This window comes from Pelodiscus sinensis, chromosome 2 (genome assembly GCF_052426305.1).
Source record: "Pelodiscus sinensis isolate ZL-2025 chromosome 2, ASM5242630v1, whole genome shotgun sequence".
Lineage (NCBI taxonomy): Eukaryota > Metazoa > Chordata > Testudines > Trionychidae > Pelodiscus > Pelodiscus sinensis.
In genome coordinates this window covers 170366902-170390753 of record NC_143053.1, presented here as the reverse complement: position 1 = coordinate 170390753, position 23852 = coordinate 170366902, and the positions used below count along the sequence as shown (strand labels likewise).

Here is a 23852-nt window from a genome sequence, read left to right as displayed (position 1 = left end):
GCTGCAGGAGGCTGTGAAGGCTAGAACTAGAACAGAGTTTAAAGGGAAGTGAGATAAAGTGATGGAGGTTGGGTCCATGGAGTCCTATTAGCCAGAGGGTAGGAGTGGTGTCCCTGCCCAAAGTTTGTGGAAGGCTGGAGAGGGATGGCACGAGACAAATGGCTTGGTCATTGTCTTCGGTCCATCCCCTCCAGGGTCCCTAGGGTTGGCCGCTGTTGGCAGACAGGCTACTGGGCTAGATGGACCTTTGGTCTGACCCAGTACGGCCATTGTAAGCTCAGGGCTCAGTGTCGGGGGTCTCAGTGGACCCCCTTGATTTTCATGCACACCTGGTCCTGGGTGGCCAGGCTGGCAGCTCTCCTGCCGTAGACGGCCACTTTCCTGTGCCTAGTGCGGAGATCGTGGACGAGGTCCACGATGTCCGCACTAGCCCAGGCGGGTGCCCGCCTCTTGCGGTCCAGGGCAAGCTCCCGGGAGCCGCCAGCCTGGTCCCGGCAAGAGGGGGTGGGCTTGGGGGCATCGGGTGGGTGGCTCTGTGCCGTGCCAGGTGCAGGGTCTGCTAGCTGGGTGCTGGCAGGCTTGCACCTGGCACGGGCACCGTAGCCAGCCCGTGCCCCTTTAAGGGGTCTGGGGCCGGGAGGGGGGCATAGAGTTTCCCTGGTGTTGGCCAGAGTGGCCACCAGGGAAACCTGGGGAGGGCTAGCCTCCCACTAGTTCGAACTAAAGGGCTACACAGCCCTTAGTTCGAACTAGCTAGTTCGAACTAGGCGTTAGTCCTCGTAAAATGAGGTTTACCTAGTTCGAACTAAGCGCTCCGCTAGTTCGATTCAAATTCGAACTAGCGGAGCGCTAGTGTAGCACCTATTAAAGTTAGTTCGAACTAACGTCCGTTAGTTCGAACTAACTTTGTAGTGTAGACATACCCTCAGAAAGTGCACTTGAGGCTGGAACTCCATCTTTAGCTACCCCTCCCCTTGGTAGTATTATAGGGCTCTCCAAATACTGAGATCACAGACTTCATCCTGACTATGTTTTCACAGTAAATGACTCAGTCACATCTAGTCAGAATAGTGGATTGTAATTCTCAAGGATATCCTCCCTCAGTAGGGAGGCACAGAGCTATGTCTCACTCACACAAAGATAATCCCTTTCTGTATGTTTTGGGGGGAGGGAGGAAGTAGTTGGTAAATGCCTCCTATGCACCTACTTGGGAATACACAGAGAATATAAATAGTCTCTGTTCAATGGTTTTCTATATTTCATGTAGGCAAATATTTCTATCCACTGCAAAAATAAAAACCTACTGCAATTAGTACATTATGCAGTCAGAGCTCAAATGCTCTTATAAAAATTTCATATTTTGTGTTTAATTCTCCCACTTCTCTAATCAAGTTAAGGATTATTAAGTAAGGAGCTGAAAGGGCAGAGCTAGCAGAGTCAAAGCTGGTATTTTCTGTCAACACTGAATGCAGAAATCTAAATTCCAATGATTCTTCTTCTTTTTTTTTTTTTTTTTTTTACAGATAGGGGAATTAAAAAACAAGTAGGAGGTGGCATAGCACAACAACTACTAAGCTTTCTGCAAACACTGGGACAATTGGAATAAAAACCCTGTCTTGAAATCTGGAGAGCGGATATTGTGATTTTTTTTGTTCCCACGTGTATAACTGGAAATTATCACAGATCTATTACATAACCAGGCATTCTCACCAAATAAATTAATTCACAAAGATCAGCAGGAGAACCTGGATTGTCTCAACCAGCTGGCTTCTTGTCCTCTCACTTTCTACCACTCTTGAGCTCCTCACCGGTTAATTTAGACTATCTATAAACACTTTAAACCATGTCAGGCCAGAATCACACTGAAACTTATGTGCATTGTTAGCAGAATGTAAACATAGTTTATCTGCCTGCTATACAGAGACAGGTCCTTGCTGCCCAGAGAAACTCTTTCCACCTTGGATATTTAGAAAAGATTCTATTCACATTAGTTAGTAGATAGGAGGTTAAGATTGCAACTTCACTAGGTCAAGCAAGCAGAAAGCTAGCAACTCCCATATTACCTAAAACTTTGATGAGGGAAACTACTACCTTCAGTCAACATGGCATAGATTGTTATATAGTATAGAATAATTTTTCATTATATTATCTCACAGGACCATTTTCTTTTCTTTTTCTTGTAGTCATAACTAAAACAGATGTATGAAAAAGAAAGCCAATCAGTTCATATTCTGTACTTAGTTCAGGAACTCTATCATAGCAAAGTAACAGTATGTGGACCCTTTAAGATTGAGCATCTTGTGAGCAACAGAGTCAAGGTTGGATTAAAAAAAAATGGTAGGCTTGGCAAGGTTACAATTTTTCTCAATTACTCTATGGAAAATCCATCATTCATTAATTCATGAGCAAAATTCAGCATGTTCTATTCCTGCATAAATACCTCTTACAAAGAAATACCTGAGAGATGGGTGAATGGGTTATTCCTGTTGATACCACTTCTGGTTTGAAAGGATCAAAGTCCAGATCTAGCAAACATTCCTCTTTCTTAGCTTCAGGAACTTCATTCTGTTAGAGGAGAGATGCTCACTTTAAACTCATACAAAAACCACACTGTACAAGGAAAATATGAAGGTTTCGCATATACCTGCAACCAGACGTGGGAGGTGAGTGATTTCTCTAAAGACTTCAGAGAATTCTCCATAGAATTCAAGATCCATGACTACCAGCCGTGATAAAGCTACAGTGTAAGAATTTTTTAAAAACCCAAAGGAGTTAGATGCCACAGTGCAAATTCTAGTCACAGTGCTCAATTGTTTGTGAAAAGTTAATATAGAAGGATAATGAATATGTGCAAATCAAATTTCACTCTAATAAATGTCTGTGACTTCAAACTGTAGAGTCATACCCATCCATCCCTGCTTAAATCTTAATACATCAACTTGTCCATAATTCTGCATTAACTGCAGTAGATCTCTTCTAATTTGCAGTTCATAAATTATCAAGTAAGAGCCTGATCCAAAACTCAATGGAATTCATACAAACTTCTTTATGATGCCCAGGCTTTGAATCAGGCTCTCTCTGAATGAATGTGAAAAAAATATATTTAGAACACTGCATCAGAAAATGCTTCTTTCCAGTAATTTCACAGTTACAATTTAGATTTAATTATTTCTGATAAATACCTTAGTTTTTAGAATGAGATCTCACTAGAGTATTTGGTTATTCCATTTTGGCAGAATAGTAGGGAGAGACACTTCTAGGTTTTTTATGAATAATGGAATATGCAGGTTGTGAGACTCTGCTATATTATTTTTAAAGGAATTCAAGTTAGCTGCACCACTGTGCTGAATGATAAAATACTACAGGTACAAATAAACTCTTTCCTGCTTACTAGTAGCCGAAACAGACAGGTCCAGAGTTTTAAAATTATTCCGGGTGAAAAAACTGTAAATGAAAACTAATACTGAGAAACAGCAGGTTCAAATGTCTAATTAGAGCATTTCTCTTGAAAAAAGCTGATCTGCATGCACAAGCATGGTAACTATCTAGGTAAATCAGTTGTGTAAATGATCTGAAAATCAGGCTGAATTCACACACTTCACTTTAAAACTATAAGTTGTATATAAATAGAACTTGTAGACTTGTATTCAGTGCTAAGAATTAAATACAGAGAGATTCATTATCTTTTACTGCAATTTGAGAAGGAAGCTGTTATTTTTGAGAACTGAAACAACTGAGTGGGAGTCTCATTTAATCCCTGCAAAGTGACAAGATAAAGTATCTGTTGTGAGAGGATATAGACTGTTCCAGGGATTAATACAACACTAGCTACCTTTAGAACAAAAAGAACAGCATGTTCATTTTAACGCTAGAAAAAACATCTCGGAAGAAAGATATAGTTTGACTTAGATACTGAATTACTTGAAACCTTAGGAAAGCAGAAAACCTTTGGAAAACCTCTAGCAAAGACATGAAGCATATTGAAACGTTTAACAAATTACTCTGTGTGTTCTGTAGATTACTGCCTGCAGAACAGGATGAAGCATGAACAAACAATGGCACGATCTACCTCTTGAATCGGAATCAGATTTCAAAGGCAAGATTGCATCTGTCTAAGTGTGCAAGTGAGGAGGAAGATGCAAGAAACTCATGGTAGGGATCAGTATGAAGCAGCCCTCTCAGTACAAAGACTATCTAAGGCCACTATGTCCTGTTTTGGCCTCTCCAAAACAGATATAAAGGGCTGGAGAAGGGGACAGAGCCACTGTTTCGCTCCCTCACCAGGAAGAGTCAGTGGAACTAGCTAGATGCAACGGGGAACAAACGCTGTTGCCTCTCCAAGCCTGACTCAGCAGCCCTGCTGCCCAATTCACACTGGAGTTTTGGATGACAGTATGTGTGAGATTTTTCAGAAGTGCTCAGCATTGGCTTCATGCTGCTCCCATGGAAACAAGCATGTATGTTCCCCACTCGCTGCAATGGAAGCAGCATTGCTAACATCCAGCATTGTTGAGTATCATGTCTGCTTCTTCTAACTAATGTAATTGGCACCCAGAAACTACAGTGATGATGGGAATAAGCATGGGAGAGCCTCAGAGTCATTTTATATTTTATTTATCTGGTAGTTCAAACCCTGAAAATAAAACAATAATGTTAACAGAGAAAAGTTCTGTAATGTTAGTATGGCAGTGACCCATACAAGCACTAAATTGTATCAAATGCCTTCAATGTCCCAACCCAAGAGTCGAGAGGGAGAGAGGTGTGAGACCCGGGAAGAAGAGGAAACACAAAATTATAAAAACAGAATACAATTCTAAATTATCACCTTCTCTGATCACCCAAGATGTCAGTTTTTTTCCTCTGTCTGTTTTTCAGTCAATGTTTTCCTGAAAAGGGATGGACCTAAGTATGTCCTTAGCTACTTTCATGAGCCAGAGCCCTAACTTTTAAACTCTCTGAGGAAGGACTGTCCTTATTTTTATTCTTGTACAGCACCAAGCACATTGTCAGTGCTTAATAAATAATCAACCAATAACGAACAATGACCAATCACAGCAATGTGGTTTTTTTCCCTTGTGTGGAAGGAGAAAGGAAGAGAAGGGCTCTGAACTATTGAAAATCATTTTTAAAAATGTGTAACCAGCACAGCATAGCACCACTCAACCATCTGGGGCTTTGTTGGTTCTTGATGACAATAAAAAGCCACAGAAAGGTTTAATCATTGTTTTAAAGCTCTGTACCATTAGAGGGCTCTGTAGGCTTTAAGGCATTTAGACTACTCAGACCTATACTTCCAAACGAACTGGAATAATATAATATAATATAATATAATATAATATAATATAATATAATATAATGTAACGTATTATGTAAAAGCGCATGAGAAGGGAGAATGATGTCTACCTATTTTCATGTATTACATTTATACATAAATATTTATTATATTTTCAACAATTACTTCCCTTAATGAAGCATCCAAAACCACAAGTAAGTAGAGATCATATTCTTTCTGTGTATGCATATGTTTGCCTCAGATTCTTAGTTACACTGAAGACCCTTTACACCATCTGGCAGAGTAAAAGGGCTTGAGTGAAAAATGTGACTGACCCGCACTCAAGACCCCTTTACAGCATTAGATTTTTGTATATATGAAAATCAGACCCATAGCTGTCTAATGGTATGTCTAGGGAGATTAAAAGTTAGATAGAGGTCATATTTAATGCAGAGGACAATATTCAGGAACAGGTTAGATTGACGCCTACTGCATAATTCAGGACTTTCCCCTGCAGTGGCAAGTACACATGAACTCTGATGTAAGATATTTGAAAAACTCACTCTGTGTCAGGGGTCCCACAATCTACCTGCAAGGGCATCACCATTAGTGCTTTTGGCACTGCTGAAGGGTGCACGCTTATGGTGGCCAAGACATGCATTGTTTCTCTACATCCCTCTGCAAGAAGGACGGGACACACTGACTATGGGGTATACATACACTACAAGTGCTACAGTGGCACAACTGCCATGTCGCATCAGCACTGCAGTAGCACTATGCTGTAGATACAGCAAGAGAAGGGGCTTTTACATCACTGTAGTAAGTCCACTGTCTCCAGAGGGTATTGGCATTGATCTCAATGAGTCTGCAGTGTGGCTTTGTCAACCTAACCACTTCACATAGGACATGACATTTTCCACACAAGCTATATCAACCTTAGCATAAAGGTGTAGGCCAGGCCAATTAATACCATATTCATAAAGGTAGAGTCAAAAAATTTTGTCAAGAAAATCTAAACATTGCTTGATCTGAGTCTGTAATTCATTTTGTTTTTTAATTCTGTTTGGACTCTCTTGGTCTTATATAAAGTCAGGTGAAAATGTTAACACTCAAACACATACTACATTAATTCATACTTTGTACATTTGTAGGCTCAGACTTCAGATTCGCGTATAAGCAATTATCTTGATAGCTCACAATCACTAAGCGACCTACAATTACCATGGCTGTGCCTGAATCACTGTAACTAAGTAAAATTTATGTGTGCCTATTTGCAGAACTGATTTTTGTTATAAGAGACTAAACCTACACTATTTTTATTTTGTTTTACAGTATAATCATACTAAGAAATCAAGTTACCTTGGAGTGCTCTGTTGTATAATTAATATTCCCACAGGTCAAAGGCAGAGAAGTACCTGAATCAGTACCTGATTCATGCTTTGCATGAATATGTGCAAATATATTTTTTCACTTTCAATACACACAACCATGGAGAAATCTGCACAAAAGCATAACTAAACTTGAAGTTTCACCCTTCCCTCCTCTGTCGCCTGGATTTCCCCAGTCAAAATATAGGCTATAAATCAGCTCAGAACTACTCAAAAGTGGATTTTGGGATATTTAAAAGCATTGGGCTTTAAAAACAAACTAAGCTGAAATTTGCATTTTTAATGAAACCAGAGACCAGATGTGTGTCAAGTTTAGTTGTAAACTTTTCAGCAGCCTTTTAGTAGTAGCAAATGGCATCCTCAGCAAATGGCACCTCATCATTTTTCAATATACTACCACTGCAAATCCTCCTGAGAATGCACAATATATATAACTCATACAACCATGCTATAAAAGATACAATGTTGCATGCCCTTTGCACTCAAAGCCCCCAATGAAATTTACATTAGTTTCCCACTTGAGAAATTGGAGGATTTGCAAGATTAGACTCACACTAAAGCAGCTCATCAACTCTGAGACTGACCTGTGAAGGAGTTGTCACACTGATTTCTGGTACAAAGTTGTCATCAAAGAAGCTGATGATATTCTCCTGCTGTAGTTCTTTTGTGGGTGTGAGTTTAGGCAGTGGTGGGACAGGAGGCCCTTTCCTCAACTAGGCAAAAAGCAAAAACATCATGAAGTAAAACAGTAAGACAGGTCTAAGGGAATGAATTTTAGGATTTAAGTAGGCTAAAATAAAATGTTTTGGGGGTTAGATTTTCTTCTCAGTTGCTCCGGTGCAAATCTAAAGGACTCTGCTAACCTCAGTGACTCCACTGATATGATTCAGATCAGAATCCCACTGTCTGTTCAAAATCATCTGGTTTGAGAGAATAAAACATTTTTTAAACTAAATCTCCTGCCTCTACAGGGACTCTAGTTTAGAGGATTTATACAACAATATTTCTTGGCTGAAGATTCAAACTATCAAGGTATTACACTGGAAGATACAGTACCTCATTTGTAATACAGTAGCAGCATTTGCACTGCAGTGTTGCATAGAAACTAATCTCTCTCATTCCTTATTTTCTTAAACTTTGTATAGTTCATCTGTATTGTTTTTCTGACTCCTGTACACCCATTATTTAAGGCCAGTAATGTTAAGTAGCTGACAGCACTGGGAACTGGTGTCCTTTATCCCTAAAACTAAGAGAATCTCTATGCTGCATGAGTGCCGAGGAGTCCTGTGGCACCTTATAGACTAACTGAAGTGTAGGAGCATAAGCTTTCGTGGGCAAAGACCCACTTAGTCAGATGCATCTGATGAAGTGGGTCTTTGCCCATGAAAGCTTATGCTCCTACACTTCAGTTAGTCTATAAGGTGCCACACGACTCCTCGACGTTTTTGCAGATTCAGACTAACACGGCTATCCCTCTGATACTTGACTCTATGCTGCATGGATGTTCAAAATATGGAGTTATGAATAGAAATGTATTAAGTCCTGCAGTGTAACTCCTCTCTGTGTACGACAAAAAGTGACAATCATCTACATCAATTACATTTTTATTGACTGTGGCTTCCTATCCAATAGAAAATTGGTAAGATTCTCTTTATTTAAAACTATAAGCAATCAATCCAGAACAAAATCAATTAAAGGCCAGTGATTTAGCCTGAAGTTGCCTTGTTCCCAATTGATAGGGTAGTATACTGTGTATATATAATACTGTTCAAACTGAGTGCCTCTAGAAAAATCTTATTTTCTATACTATACTCTAGTTTGATATAAGCATAACCTGGGCTTTACCCTACCACAAGATTTGTTAAATTTTGCAGTTACAAAAATTATTTGCTGTGGTCACATGTTTCAATGTGGAATAATCTATTGGCAAATACTTTTTTTTAATATAATTTTCTATTTCCTAGTATGTCTCCCCAAAAGCAATTTAAAAAAAAGAGAGTACTAGTTACACTAATAATTAAGGGATTACAAATTTCAGAGGTAGCCATCAAAGTTTTGTGTTCTTGAAATTCTGAAATATGAAAGGATGAAAAATAGTAGGTCTCTTAGGACTATTTTTTTAACCTTTGTCTTGTGGGTCAATGGCAATGTTTCTACTAACTTTGTTGGGCTGTGTCTCAAGCCCTTGGCCTAAAGCAGGGTTGCCAACCCACAGAAATTTCATTTACAGACAAAAAGGGAAAATTTTACGGACAAATTTTTTTACAGACATAATTGTTATACTATGTTAAGATGACATAAATGGCCAAAAGTGAAAAATAATCAGTAAAAAATATTAAATTACATAAATTGCAAGTGTACTGATACTAACTCGGCAGGATAATGTAGATGATAACATTACGTGGATCATATGATTCACATTATGTCACCTCAACCACTGAGCTAAATAAACAACTAAAACGTCCAATTTCTGCTGCTCCTCAGTAAAATGGCTGAAGCAGCACAGAAGAAATGTAATGGCTACAGAATAATTGCTGTTTTTTGAAATTTTATTGCACTTTTATGAAATTTACAGATACCTAAATTTTTTACGGACTTTACGGACATGTCCAATTTTGGCTAATTTTTTAAAGACTGTCCATAAATTTGCTGACGGTTGGCAACCCTGGCATAGAGTTTCATCAAAGGCAAACAAAAAATGAAGAATTCATGGTCCTGAATCAACAAAGAAACTATGCACATGCTTATTTAAAGTACAGGAGCAATTAAACCTCTAATCAGCAACAGCACTTAAGCATGTGCTTAACTTTAAGGACATATGGATGTTAATGAAACTACTCACCTATGTAATTTGAACATGTGCAGAAGTACTTGAAGGACCAGAACAGATTGCATCATATATGCATTTGTAATCACATTTTTTCTCTTTTAAAATATATATAAGACAGATTGAACTTCTCTAGTCCAACACTCTCTAGTCCGGCAATATCCATGGTCTAGCATGATTTTAGTTAGATGGGTGTCTGCTAATCATTCATGTGGCCAAGTTTTCTATGGTCCTGTAAAGATTGTTTACAGCTGGCAGGCCTGGCTTTCAGTGTTCTGTGCTGTTATTTAGCTCTAATTTACCCCTAAATGTATTCTAAGAGCCGTGGAAGTGTTTATAACAACAATAACACTTTGTTATGAAGAGAGTTGATAAACTTCAGCTAGCAGTGGAAGTGTTTATAACAACAATAACACTTTGTTATGAAGAGAGTTGATAAACTTCAGCTAGGCATAGGCTTACGTAGGGTGTATCGGTACAGTGATAGATTATTAAGCAGCACCACAAACATTGTTCCATTTATAAAAATAAAGAGAGGCCCACCCACAATAATATTGATCTCCTATGGTACTGGAAATTCTCTGGTTCAGCACCAGTCAGGTCTTGAGGATGCCAGACTGGAGAGGTTTAATCTGGACATGAATTTGTTCAAGATTGTCTACAAGCACCCCAAATTCTAAGATAAATAATTCTGGAGCACATGAATGAGCCTTAAGGAAGAGAGAGCGTTATTTCAGGAAGGGAAATTTCAGATTCAGGGAAAGATTGTGGGGTGTTAAACTGTATTAAGCATTTGAGGATGTAGGGGAAGGGTAGTAAAATTGACTGTTTTCCCTCAGCATCCTATGAGATAATCAAGTTAAACTATTAATGTGGCATTAATCAAACCAGTTTTGACTTAACTGACACCAGGATTTTTTTCAAAATTCCATTGTGTGGTTGAAATAAGAAATTATGCAAAGTTTCTTGAAATCTGATAATATTCATCCTGTTTTTGCACTGATTGACTAAAGCATGTAAAGTATATGTGCAACTTTAAGTATTTGCATAGGTCCATCGACAACCTGCATTCTTAAGTGTTTTGCTGGATAGAGGCCTTAACGGTGACACAACCCTGAATTCTGTGATTATAAAACTGATAAAAAGCATCGGGCCGAGATGGCAAAAAAGCTAATGTTCAATGTCTTGAGTCTGGAGTGAACAGAGTGAAGTCAACTGTACAGCATGTCTGTAGAGCACCATTTCCTGCACTGAGGAGAATCTGGCAGTTGATAACACTGCACTTTTCCAGCTATAACAAACATGCTGCGAGGACACATTTCTTACAAAGCAACAAGGAAAAAGTGACAAAACAAATCAAATCATATCTATTTTTAGGAAACGAAATTATAATCCTTCTGATACCATAAGACTAAAAATAGCCATGGTAAATCCATATATAACCCTGATGCACTTAAACCACTTGCAAGGGAGCGCAAAGTCTTCTCTACAATCTCAGCTAAGAGCCAATTAGCTTTTAGCTCATGAAGAAGAGGCTCATAGCTTTAGCTCCTATGGTCACAGGTTCAATCCCACCTGCGGATGCCCAGCGTCTGTCGGTTTAACACATGGTTTGGATTAATATAATATACATGTCTGTGAAAATGTAAAAGCTGGGCATATAAATCTTGGGCAAATCCTCAGGTAAAGTAAATCAATGTAGCTCCAATTAAGTCAATAGGGCAACACTGAGTTATACTAGGTGAGGAGCTGGCCCATCAGTGTTGCCAGTAGACTGAATGCACAGGCAACCAGTGTGCAAACACACATTTTGTAGACAATACAATTCATGAATATGTAATTATGTTTTAAATGTTCCTCATATTAAAAAAATTGTGATTTCCACATACAACTTAATTGCCACTACTGCAACATAATAATGTTGAAAACTTCTAACACCATCTTTTTGTACTGTATTTTAAAATATATATATAATGTGGTAAACTCTTTTAATAATGGTATTCATTGTATTGTATATGTTGCAATGAAACTTTAAGCTTTTCATCACTCAGCTACCTTATGTTTGATGCATGTGAAAGCATCATATACAATTCTTGCACTGCTGAAGTTGTATCTCACACTGATGAGAATCATGAATGAGAATTTTAATCTCAGTGAAAGTCAATCTAGTACAAAAATAAATGTAACAAGACACTGAGGTCTAATACATAGTGTACCAAAAATTATCACAGTAGACCAGTATCTGAGCTAACACAATTATTCCTTATTCCAAGAAAAGGGAAAACTCTGGTATCTCAGATAGCACTGCGTAGTGACAACTCTTGGTTAATGCTGACTTTTTAATGACAATGCAGTGAATAAATTGTCAACACTAAACAAGTTCTATTTGTGTATGAATACATATAGGCTACATCTACAATGCAGGCTTCTTGCGCAAGAACTGCGCACTCACCACCCAAATGTAAGTCTCACCAGATTTATCTGTTGTGGAGTCTCCCACAAAAGCTCAGCTACATCTCACAATGCAACAGGCCCACGCCCCAGATGAGCTTTCTTCCTACCTGTGAAGGTGATTTAGGCCGAGCTGGTGCCGGAGATGAAACAGGTGCCAGTGTATGATTGGGACTAGATGAAGGGCTAGGCAGAGGAGAGGCCTCCTCGGGAGGTGAAGGTGTTTTCGCAATGCGGAGTGGACCCGAGTCACTGGATGAAGACAAAGTAACATATGCTGAATATATCATGAGGCTTCACTGTCTTTATACCATGAATTATTACACTTATAAATCTTATAAAGAATGTGGGTTTCTGACTCAGTAGACTCAAACCCATCATATTTTTCACACAATCATTAAAATGCACCCCTGACATCAGGAATATATTTTGCCCCTTATGTAATAAATAACTAGAACAGTGATTAAATTCAACCTATTAATGATCTAAGGCATCAAAGGAAATACTTATTTTATATAGATTCTGTTTTCTAGCCAGATCTACTGGTCTTATTCTCGTGCTTATATCTTGAAAAAACAGTGTTTACATTTCAGAAGATTCTGTATTTAAAATGATTTCTCGTGTCCATTTGAAAGTATCACAGAATGTGAATAACAATTATTGTCTTTACTAACCAACTTACTTGATACACAGCTCACAATCTAAAAGGCTCTGGTGAGACCCAATCCCAGTTCAAGGCACAATAATAAATAACAAGAATAATATAAAACAACAGCTACAAGAAGAAATTTCATCAAAACCAAAAAGACTACTGCTAATTATAGGACCGCTTCTCTGCTGGTATAAATCAGCACAGCTCAGTTGATTTCATTGGTGCTGCATTAATTTATACCAGATAGAACAGGCTCAAAATCTGAGGGGCATTATACTGTCTAGGAACTTCTAATATCTAATATTGAAGAAAACAGATTTTTCCTTCTATAATTAATAAGACTACAGGCTGCAGCATTCAAGGAGCACAGTATTCAGCAAGAGGAGAACTGCCTCTATGTATCTTTAGGAAAAAATGAAGCATGACATGATTGAGGACACCAGTCACAATCATGTTCTTAACACGAAAGCAAAGCAAAGTTATTCTTTGGCAAGAATATATTTTAGATCACACTCACCACCTCTTTCTGTGAAAATATTAAAAAAAGGAATATGCAATTATGAACAAACTCCTTCTGATCTATTTTATTTCCCTCCGAGAAAGCATATTCAATGACATGCTCTTTCTTCCTCCCCTCCCCCCCACAGAAAAGTTCAAACTTCATTGTGTTCTTTAGTTGCTTCTTAATAAAAAATAACAATGGTCTTATCTTGAAATGACCCTTTCCTGAGTTCCTGAACAAGATTTTGGAATGCCAATAAAAAAAAAAACCACCCTCTAAGACTCCATTCAGGGTTTCACACAAGATATAGTGCATATTGGGACATAAGATACTTGAAAATGTGACTGTAGTTAGTTTTATGCAGGCTTTTGGTAAAGCAGACTCAAGTAAAGCTGTTAGTTCTTCATATTAATGCTGAACCTTAGCAAAACAATTAAAAGCTTCCTAACCTCAAGTTATGAGAGTATTCATACAACAATATAATGTGATACAAAAAAATTAAATAAAGTTGCGTGTCATACTGGAAGGTCAAAAATACAAGGGTTTTAAAGTAAAATTAGGAAAAAAAGACCATATTGTAATAACCAATGGTTATTATTTTGGAGAGAGATGTCTCCCCAACCCCTCCTGTCAAAAGTAACTTGACAAAGCAAGAGCAGGGGAAGGACATGTGCATTTGTGGGGCCACAGATGGCCACAATAGGAGGTGTAAATAAATGCCAGTTTAAAAAGTGTTTTGATGGAAAATTCTTAATGGATTGTGTGGTTTCTATAAAATCAAAGTTTCTGTACGTACATCGTGGGAGACGTAGTCCAACCAGTGCACAGAGGAGAATAGGGACATTAAAAAATTAAAACTCCCACGAGGCACTATGGTAGTTCATACAGATGCAGATTAATGTTAAAAGAACCCCAGATAAAATGTTTGGATAATTCTGAATAGACATTTTTCTAATGGTGACATTTTGTGAAAAAACGTTCTAATATATGAATTCACCTTCTGATTTGGAATGAAAACAAATGTTGAAATATTGGAATCTCCTTTGAGAGAAATTCTGGATTTTCATCAACTCTAATTAATGGTTATGTGAGTCTTCTTTGGGCACAACTTAGCACACTGGTCAGAATTTCATTTCACATTTTCTTATGGAAGGAATGATAGTCACAAATGCAGGAATTCTGTATTTGCCCTAAAACATCAGTTTTATTCTCTAGCTCAGTACCAATTCTATTACATTTTGTGTCTTTTCATCCCTTGATCATTATAAAAGTGAAAGTGGAAAAATCCATTTTTCTCTTTGCCAGGCAGAGGGGCAGCAAGTCATGCGGTGTGCAAAATAAAAGTCAGGAGATGAAGGATCTATATCTTTAACCCCAAGTGTTCCAATATTATGAACTAAGCTCCCATAAAGTATGGGATTCGCTAAGAAATATTTTATTTAAAAAATTATAATGTTGGCATTGTTTTAGTTCACCTTTCAGTTTTGGAACCATAGGGGGCACTTGGGTCATGTTCTCAGGCCTTTCTAAACAACCATGGAGGTTAGAAATGTACTTTGAGATTTTCACCTACTCACATGCCTTCAGGGGCCTTAGTTTTAAGTAAAACCCCACGTATTACAAGACTTGAGGTAAAATAATTAGACAAGGCAACACTGTTGTATATTCCAATCACAAAAATGTAAGGGGCAGATCCTTCGGTGGTGTACATTGGTCTACATAGATGAAGATATAGCTGTACAACATGCTATAGTTGGGTTGACTATTTTGGAAAGGAGAAAATGGATTGTACTTTCATAAACTATTACCTGGGTGCTCCTTGAATGGTGAAGGCTTTATCGGCATGCTGATCTCCCAACTTGGTCATCACCTCATACAGTTTGTGACATAGCTGAGAAGGAAAACACTTGCTTACTAAATGTGATATTAGGGTAAAGGTGGCAATAACTACTAAAAGTCCACATGGCAAGCCAGGTTTAGAAATTACTGACCTCTCTAAAACAATACAGACCTCTTCTGATATACCACAGGGCCATTTGTTTAGGTCCTGATTCCAAGCCTACTGAAATTATGATGATTTGGAGAGTCTATGTACAATTTATTACTTCTGTATGTGATTCTGAATTCCGTATGTTACTCTAACCCACAATGCATAATTAAGTGAGTCATGGGGCTGACAGGGACACTCTTGATTATTATATATCCTAATGGGAAGATGCCACAAAACAAATAAAATAAGTTAACACGAACAGCTCCTATTCAAATGAAATCACCTCGGGACAATGGATTGTCTGAAATCTAAGAAAACATGTTTTCTTCATCTTCTCTGCAGGGTTCCTTGGTTTGAAGGAATGGAACTTCCCCAGAAGCAGGACCAAGAACCAAGTTTCTAGTACTAGCTTTGGCAAAACACAACTGACTATGCCAGGGAGACATGGGAAGCTTAGGGCAGGAGAGAGGAGCAGGCTTTTTGAGGGCGAAGGGACGTTTTTGACTGTAGGTCTAGCCAAGGAGAGAGACCCCATGATTCAGCAATTAACTGACATTGGTCAAATCTTATTGGGTGTTTCTTAGATCAAAAAGAGGCCCATTTTTATGGTGCATTTTGGTTTGTGTAGAGAGCTATTGGAGGGTGCCAGTTGTAAGATAATTTTTTTTATTAACAATGGGAGAAACAGTACTCAAACATCCTGTAGCCTGTTGTAGCTAAAGAAAAAAACAGAAGAGGGAGTGCTGTTAATTATTCCAGTACCTCAGCCCTTTCCATATCAGGCTCAATCCACAGGCTTGCCCTTAATCCACCAGCTAAAGCTATGAAACAGAGCTCACCCTTTACCGCTATTGTTTTATCATTGCACACAACTGAAGTGCATACCGCTGGAATTCATACTTGATTAACAGGCTTCTTTTAAAACCTGTAAAATGGTAGGATCTCCAAAAAGGACAGTGGTAGGTGATTTCAGGTATGAAGTACAGTCAAGGTTGCTGTTTGCCCCTTACCTGAAAACTTGGTTAGTTTCTGGCAGATCTTTTTTAACTCTCTCTCTTATACCTGGTCTGCATAGTTATTGAACCAGTTTAACTTTATTTACTTCAACAGACTTTTGAGTTCAGACAAACAACTAGGCTAGTCTGATGAAGTACACAAGCATATGCTCAGAAAGGTCTTACTGAAGTTACTTTGATTGCTTGAGAATTATGGGTACATGATAAATTGCTAGCAGTGAGGAGAAGCATTCACCATTTTCTTGTGCGCTTGTTGAGATGATACAGTTTTAAAATAATGCTGACATAAGATACTCTGCAACCTGAAGCAAAATGCAGGACAATGTAGCACTTTAAAGACTAACAAGATGGTTTATTAGATGATGAGCTTTCGTGGGCCAGACCCACTTTCTCAGATCAAATAGTGGAAGAAAGTAGTCACAACCATATATACCAAAGGATACAATTAAAAAAAAGTGAACAAATATGAAAAGGACAAATCACATTGCAGAACAGGAGGGGGATACGGGGGGGGGGGGGAGGAAGGAAGATAAGTGTCTGTGAATTGATGATATTAGAGGTAGGGAGAGTGGGATGTTTGTGAGTTAATGGTATTAGAGGTGATAATTGCGGAAACTATCTTGGTAATGGGTGAGATAGTTCAAATGTTTGTTGAGACCTGGTCCCATTGATAATTTTGAAAAGGACAATGTGTGTGTGGGGGAAGGGGTGAAGAGATGGAAGATGCTCTAAAAAGAGAAAGAGCTTAATACTGTAATTGAGGTTGAATTTTAATCCAACAACATAACGGACATTATTACATCAGCACAGTACAAAGGAATGTAGTGGAAACTCATGTTAATTCTACATTGTGACCAGGAATCAAGACAGTAATATCACAAATTCTAATATCACAAATTCTCAGAGATGCCACTTCAATATATTATATTGCTCCCAAATGAGACATTAATTGATTGTACAATTCACATAGCACATTCACTTTTACTCACCAAAGCTATTTCCTTGTGAAACTTGGCTTCAAGGCTGGATATGTTTTTGAAAGTGGTCACATAGAAGCCAACTCGTCTGAGAGAGGATGCCCAAGAGGGGAAAAAAAGAAGTGTGAACAGAGACAAGGAGAGAAAAGGAGCTGTTCATTTCTTTCAAACAGCAAAGCAATGTTTGTCACCGTGTCCTGACGATTCTGAGAAAAGCCAATGACTGCGGAATATTAACCAAACAATTTCATCCTGCTTTGCTCTTCAGGTAACATCTCGTGAAGCCGTGCAGCTGGGGTCCAGATTCTGCCACCTTTGTTCATAATGAGGGTCACTTTCTTCCCTACATGGTCCCGTTTTTCAGTGAAAATACCCAGAGAGTAAATTAATACTCAGTTTGAGTAAGGATGGCAGAAGCTGTCCTGCAGGCATTATCGCTGAAGTCAGGCCTGCTGATGGGAGGCAGGGGCAAGATGGCAATTGCCCTGGGTTCCGGCAATTCAGAAAGGCCTAGGGCTCCCGGCTGCTGCTGCCGCTGCCCCCCTTTAAGTCTCCACCACAGCACTGTGTGGTGTGCTCTTGGCATCTCTGAGAGCTGGTACGGGTTGGGGGGTGGGTCATGGCAGTAGGGATGTAAGCATAAGCTTATCGGATAGTCGAATAGTGACTCAACTAGTCATTTTCCCCCCTTGCTGCCTCTATGAGAGGCAGCAAGTGGGGGAGCAGGAGCTGGTGTTGGGACAGCTGGTTTAAAAGCCAGTTCCTCCCAGCACCATCTCCATCTGAGGCAGAGGCATAGTGGGGGATCGGGTGTGAGCAGGGAATCAGCTGATTCCTGGCTCATGCCCTGTCCCAGGTGCCGCTCCTCTGCTTTTTAAATGTATTAAGAGCCAGGGCAGGGAGATAACCTCACTGTGGCTCTGCAGTTTCCCTCATTTATCGACTAATCGACTAGTCAGTGGAAATTCCATCGATTAGTTGTAATTTAACATCCCTATATGGCACAGCATTCTCTGGGCAGCTCCACCCCTTCCAAGAGCATGAAGCCACTCCCCAACCTTGCCCAGGGGTCCAGCAACTCTGTCAGCCCCCCTGGATGAAATTAATACAAATAGTACTATTATACAATGAACACTATGCAGTCTAAGAAAACTCCTGCTGTGTTAATATAGAGTCATTGTTATTACGTGTTTGTAGTATGGTAGCAGCTACAGACCTTTGATGGGAGCAGAGCCCCACTATGCCAAGCACTGTACAAATACATAATAAGACACTTAGGGAATGAGAGAAGAACAAAGGGGCAGACTTTAGGAGCTTATAGTTCAAATAGACAAGACAAAGGGTCGGGAGGGGCATATGACTTGCCTGAGGCCACACTGAAAGCCACAGACTGAGTGCTTCACAAACAGGAATGAATATATTTTCCACAACATCCCTATTTCCATTTTATAGATGTGGAACTAAGGCACTGAGACATTAATGTCAAAAGCACACACTAACACTTAGTGATCAGTTTGAAAATTGGAGGGCTTTCTGAAAGCATTTAACATTCTGTAGTTCTTTTTGTTCAGAACACAGTTTCACATAGAGTTTCCAGGTGTCTGGTATTGTCCCAGACTGTGGTATTTGTGGCCCCTGTCCAGTAAAAAAACCCAGAAAATACCAGACATGTATTTCTCGGATGGAAGGCCATTTGGGACATTCTTCCCCTGACACATCTGGTGGGGGCGGAGAGTGCGGAGGGGGATTTAAAGGAGCGGTGACTCTTTTTTTCGTGCAGTTGGGGTTTTTTTCCCCCTCAACAACTTTAGTCTTTTTTTGCTTGACCAATTTTTTTCCCACCATGTTCGGTATTTTTTGTAAACAGAGACAAAGGGATAGTTCTGTTTTTAGGGGCTTGTGATTAGGATGGGCAAGAGCCAGGTTGTGGTGTATGTTGTTGCTTTAAGAATCAGCAACTTTTTTGGGAAGAGGAACATGAAGATGAGGGTTTGCTCACTCAGTGACTTCCTGAGTGACTTTATGCAAGTCCCTCAACTTCTCTACATCTCAGTTTCCCATTTTTAAACAGAGATAAATGTTACCACTTTACTTGACAGGGACATTCTGAGGGTAAATATATTAAAGGTTCTAAGATGATCAGATACCATGTATTTTTTTTTCTATTGCTAGTTAAAAAACAAACAAACCAAAAACATGGCTGGAATTATCAAGGAACCATCATAGGGTAGCCCAACTGGAATGCGCTCCTTCAGCACACTGCAGCACTACAGATTCTCCTTCCTCAGGGTATGTCTACACTACAAAGTTAGTTCGAACTAACGGACGTTAGTTTAAACTAACTTTCAAAGACGCTACACTAGCGCTCCGTTAGTTCGAATTTAATTCGAACTAACGGAGCGCTTAGTTCGAACTAGGTAATCCTCATTCCACGAAGATTAAGCCTAGTTCGAACTAGCTAGTTCGAATTAAGGGGTGTGTAGCCCCTTAATTCGAACTAGTGGGAGGCTAGCCCTCCCCAGGTTTCCCTGGTGGCCACTATGGCCAACACCAGGGAAACTCGTCTGCCCCCCTCCCGGCCCCGGACCCCTTAAAGGGACACGGGCTGGCTACGGTGCCTGTGCCAGGTGCAAGCCTGCCAGCACCCAGCCAGCAGACCCTGCACCTGGCACGGATCGAGCCAGCCACCCGATGCCCCCCAGCCCACCCCCTCTTCCCGGGACCAGGCTGGCGGCTCCCGGGAGCTTGCCCGGGACCGCAAGAGGCGGGCACCCGCCTCGGCTAGTGCGGACATCGTGGACCTCGTCCACGATCTCCGCACTAGGCACAGGAAAGTGGCCGGCTTGGGCAGGATAGCTGCCAGCCTGGCCACCCAGGAGCAGGTGTGCAAGAGAATCAAGGGGGTCCACTGAGACCCCCGACCCTGAGCCCTGAGCTTACAATGGCCGTCCTGGGTCAGACCAAAGGTCCATCTAGCCCAGTATCCTGTCTGCCAACAGCGGCCAACCCTAGGGACCCTGGAGGGGATGGACCGAAGACAGTGACCAAGCCATTTGTCTCGTGCCATCCCTCTCCAGCCTTCCACAAACCTTGGGCAGGGACACCACTCCTACCCCCTGGCTAATAGCACTCCATGGACCCAACCTCCATGACTTGATCTCACTTCCCTTTAAACTCTGTTCCAGTTCTAGCCTTCACAGCCTCCTGCAGCAAGGAGTTCCACAGGTTGACTCTGCTTTGTAAAGAAGAACTTTCTGTTACTAGTTTGAAGCCTGCTACCCATTTCTTTCCTTTGGTGTCCTGTAGTCCTTCTTTATGGGAACTAATGAAGAACTTTTCTGTATGCACCGTCTCCACCCAACTCCTGCTTTTAGAGACCTTGATCCTGTCCCCCCTCCATCTCCTCTTTTCTAAGCTGAAAAGTCCCAGTCTCTTTAGCCTCTCTTCATATGGGACCTGTTCCCAACCCCTGATCATGTTAGTTGCCCTCCCCTCTCCCAGCCTCTCTCTTCCCCTCTCCCACCTCCTTTTCCCAGTCTCCCCCAGTTTTGTTCAATAAAGACAGATTCCATTTTGAAAGACACGTTATCTTTATTTTGTACATCAAGAAGAGGGGCTAGGGAAGGGTAAGTGGAAGGAGGTGAGGGAGGAATGAGGTACGAGCCCCCGATGGGGAGGACTGGGCTGGCTCTGCGGGCTTCTGGGGGTGGAAGCTCTCCTGCAGCCCCCCAACTGCTCCCTCTCCCCAGATGGCAGCCTGCGGCAAGTGCAGCCGGGCTGATGGCCGAGTGCTGTGATGTGCCCAGTGTGGGCACTCAGGGCACTCCAAGCCAGGACTGCTTTGCAAGCGGGGCACCCCTGAGAACTGTCTGTCCGGGGTGGGGGTTGGGACCCTTTAAGCACAGCCCTCGGCTAGCCTGAGACAGCATCTCCACGCTCTAAGTCCTCCTCTGATGCCCTGCCAGCACTGCTTCCGACCATCCTTAAGCCTGGTTCAGGGTCCACTTAATGTGGACGCGCTAGTTCGAATTAGCAAAACGCTAATTCGAACTAGTTTTTAGTTCTAGATGAGTTAGTTCGAATTAGCTTAGTTCGAATTAGCTAATTCGAACTAAGTTAGTTAGAATTAACGTTGTAGTGTAGACGTACTCTCAGTTACTCACTTTCCAAGTGGGAGTAGTGGTTCTGGCATTGAGGAGCTGGATCTACTTCACTCCCGATACTAACCATCCAGTCACACTCATTAAAATTCAGCTGGAGTTGGGAGATTAATTCCATTAGGTTTGTTTCAAAAGCACAGTCTATGTGTACTAGCAATTTGGCTTACCTTGACCATAGAGATGGCAACTCTTCTTGTAAATCAATATTAAAGTCCTCAAACACTTTCTGTGCTTTTTGAAACTCTTCTTCTGCCTAGAACAAAGCAAAATATGTTGGCTTTTATTCTTCAATCACAGTGAAATTGCACAAATCTGCTTTTCTATTTAAAAAACCATTGCTGTTAATTTGTTTCAGTTTGAACACACGACTGCAGTGGTCTCCAACCTTTTTACACCCAAGATCACTTTTTAAATGACAGAACAATCCAAGATCTACTGCCCTGCCCCTTCCTTGAAGCCCCACCCTCTCTATTCTCCTCCTCTCCATCACTTGCTATCTCCAACCCTTATACTGCTGCTTTTTTTTTTTTCAATTCTTCTGTGGGAGTCGGTTTTTGCAACATTTGACCTATCTAGACTGGACCAAATGTCAGAAAACCCCCTTCTTTTGGAATCTCCCTTATTCCTCGTGGACAGAAGAATGTAGGGGCGACCGAAAGAGCATATTTGCTCTTCCACTTTTTTTAGTAGAAGAGTTTTTCTGGGATATCTCCAGAATCCTCAAAAAAAATTCCTGAAGTCTAGCCGTACTCCTGTAGTCTAGCTGGGCTGACACAAGATGTGTAGTCTCTGGGGTGGGAATGAGGGATTTGGGTGTGGGAAGGGGTGAGAGGTGCAAGCTCTGGGAGGAAATCTAGATGCGGGAGGAGGGGACAATGGCTCAGGGAGGGGGCTCCAAGCCGGGCAGCGTTGGAATCAGATGTAGGGTTGGGGTACTAAGCAAGCCACAGGCTTATGGATGTGAGGATACAGGAATTTGGATTGGGGTATGTGAGGGGTTCCACTGTATGCTAGGGTCTGGGGAAAGGGGGAGTGCAGGAGTATTATGATGCTGTGGCCAGATGGGAGCTTGGCCCCAATTGGGAATTTGTTGACCAGGTTTCATTTTTAAATAAAATACTATGTCAAACACAAAAAGTTTCTGCATTGTCTTTATTTACGATAAGGGCAGGGAACCGGTTTTGAGTCAGGGGTCACTGACCCAAAGAAAAGTCAGTTGAGGCCACAGAAGTGAGATGCAAAGAAAAAAAAACACCTCTCCTCCACCCCCCCCGCCCAAGCCTCACTAATGTGGCACCAACTGTGCTGGTGGGAGCAGGGGATATGGTACTGAGGAAGGGTGCTGGGGCAAGGCCTAGGGTGCCAGTGGGGGCAGGGTTCTGCAGCTGGGGACAGGGGAGAGGGGGTAGGGTGCCAGTGGGGGCAGAGAGTCCCCTTCACCCGGCCCCTCCAGGATACCCCTCCCCCCCACCTCCGAGGAGGGAAGCCCTGTTGCACACCTCCTCCGTAACCGACTCCCCCCTCTCGTGGAGCAGGGAAGCCCTCATCGCGCGCCCCCTTGGGGCCAACCCCCTCTCCCGTAGAGGAAGGAAGCTCCATCGTGCACCTCCACCAGGGCCGGTGCGAGCCTCCCGCGGATCAGGGAAGCAGCCCCCGTCACGTGCCACCTCCGGGCCCAACTCCCCCCTCCTATGGCGCAAAGAAGCCCACGCATGCACCCCTTTGAGACCATCTCTCCTCCCACGGAGGAAGGAAGCTGCATTGCACACCTCTGCCAGAGCCGGCATGAGCCTCCCACAGAGCAGGGAAGCCCACGTCACACGCCCCCTCCGGGCCCAACTCCTCCCTCCCACAGAGAAGGGAAGTCCCAGCGCGCCTCCGGTAAGTTCCCGGCCCACCACAGACTTGGGGCAAGGAAGCAGCCAGCGCATTTCCGGAACCCCCGGAAGTGATGCGCAGCTGCAGGACTTCTGTCCACCCCACAGGAAGCTGCCACTACCTCCATTGTCACTCGAGGTAGGTAGTGGGGTTTCTTGGGGCTGGGGGAAAATGGGAGGCCCGGAACGCCTTGCGATTGACTGGTCAAGGCCTCGTGATCAACCAGTCGATCATGATTAACTGGTTGGTGACCACGGTGCTACTGCATACATTTTTGTCTAGTTTGCCTTACACGGTTTTGACTCCCAGTCATTTTTTATTCCAAAGAATTCAGCCTCAATTGAAAGAAAAAAAGTCACCTGTTTTTGTGTCTGAATGTGCAAAATCACAAATGCCACATGGTTTTAATACAAACAATAAACCAGCCCAATTTTACTGTATAGGTTCAACCTCTGGATGAACCTTTGCTAAGTCTTGCACTACTAACAAAATTTAAAACCAGCAATTTTCCAAAGAACCCACATTTTAACATAATTTCCTCACACGCTTTACACATGTTTCCTTATCTGTTTAAAGGGTAATGGGCTATATTCTTAAGAATTTAATAATACAGGGCAAGACCCCCACAACCCTCATTCACGTGAGCAGATGCTGTTAAATCAGCATATGATTATGGGCTGTAGGAGGAAGCCCCTCGTGGCTGTCTTTCATAAAGAGTGTAACTGATCCATAGCAAGCA

General features: G+C 41.5%; 1 protein-coding gene across 3 annotated transcripts in view; it reads right to left on the bottom strand.

Moving 5' to 3' along the window:
• The window catches only part of AMPH (amphiphysin), a 181794-nt gene that overhangs the window by 44637 nt on the left and 113305 nt on the right, over window positions 1-23852 (bottom strand). For all 3 annotated transcript variants that reach the window (XM_089776541.1, XM_006124072.5, XM_006124073.5), the window contains exons 7-12: window positions 21403-21488; window positions 17088-17163; window positions 14901-14983; window positions 12049-12190; window positions 7245-7373; window positions 2458-2565 (exon numbers count right to left, since the gene is read on the bottom strand). In XM_089776541.1, the coding sequence (XP_089632667.1) occupies window positions 2458-2565; window positions 7245-7373; window positions 12049-12190; window positions 14901-14983; window positions 17088-17163; window positions 21403-21488 (624 nt within the window). The remainder of the gene's footprint in view (window positions 1-2457; window positions 2566-7244; window positions 7374-12048; window positions 12191-14900; window positions 14984-17087; window positions 17164-21402; window positions 21489-23852) is intronic.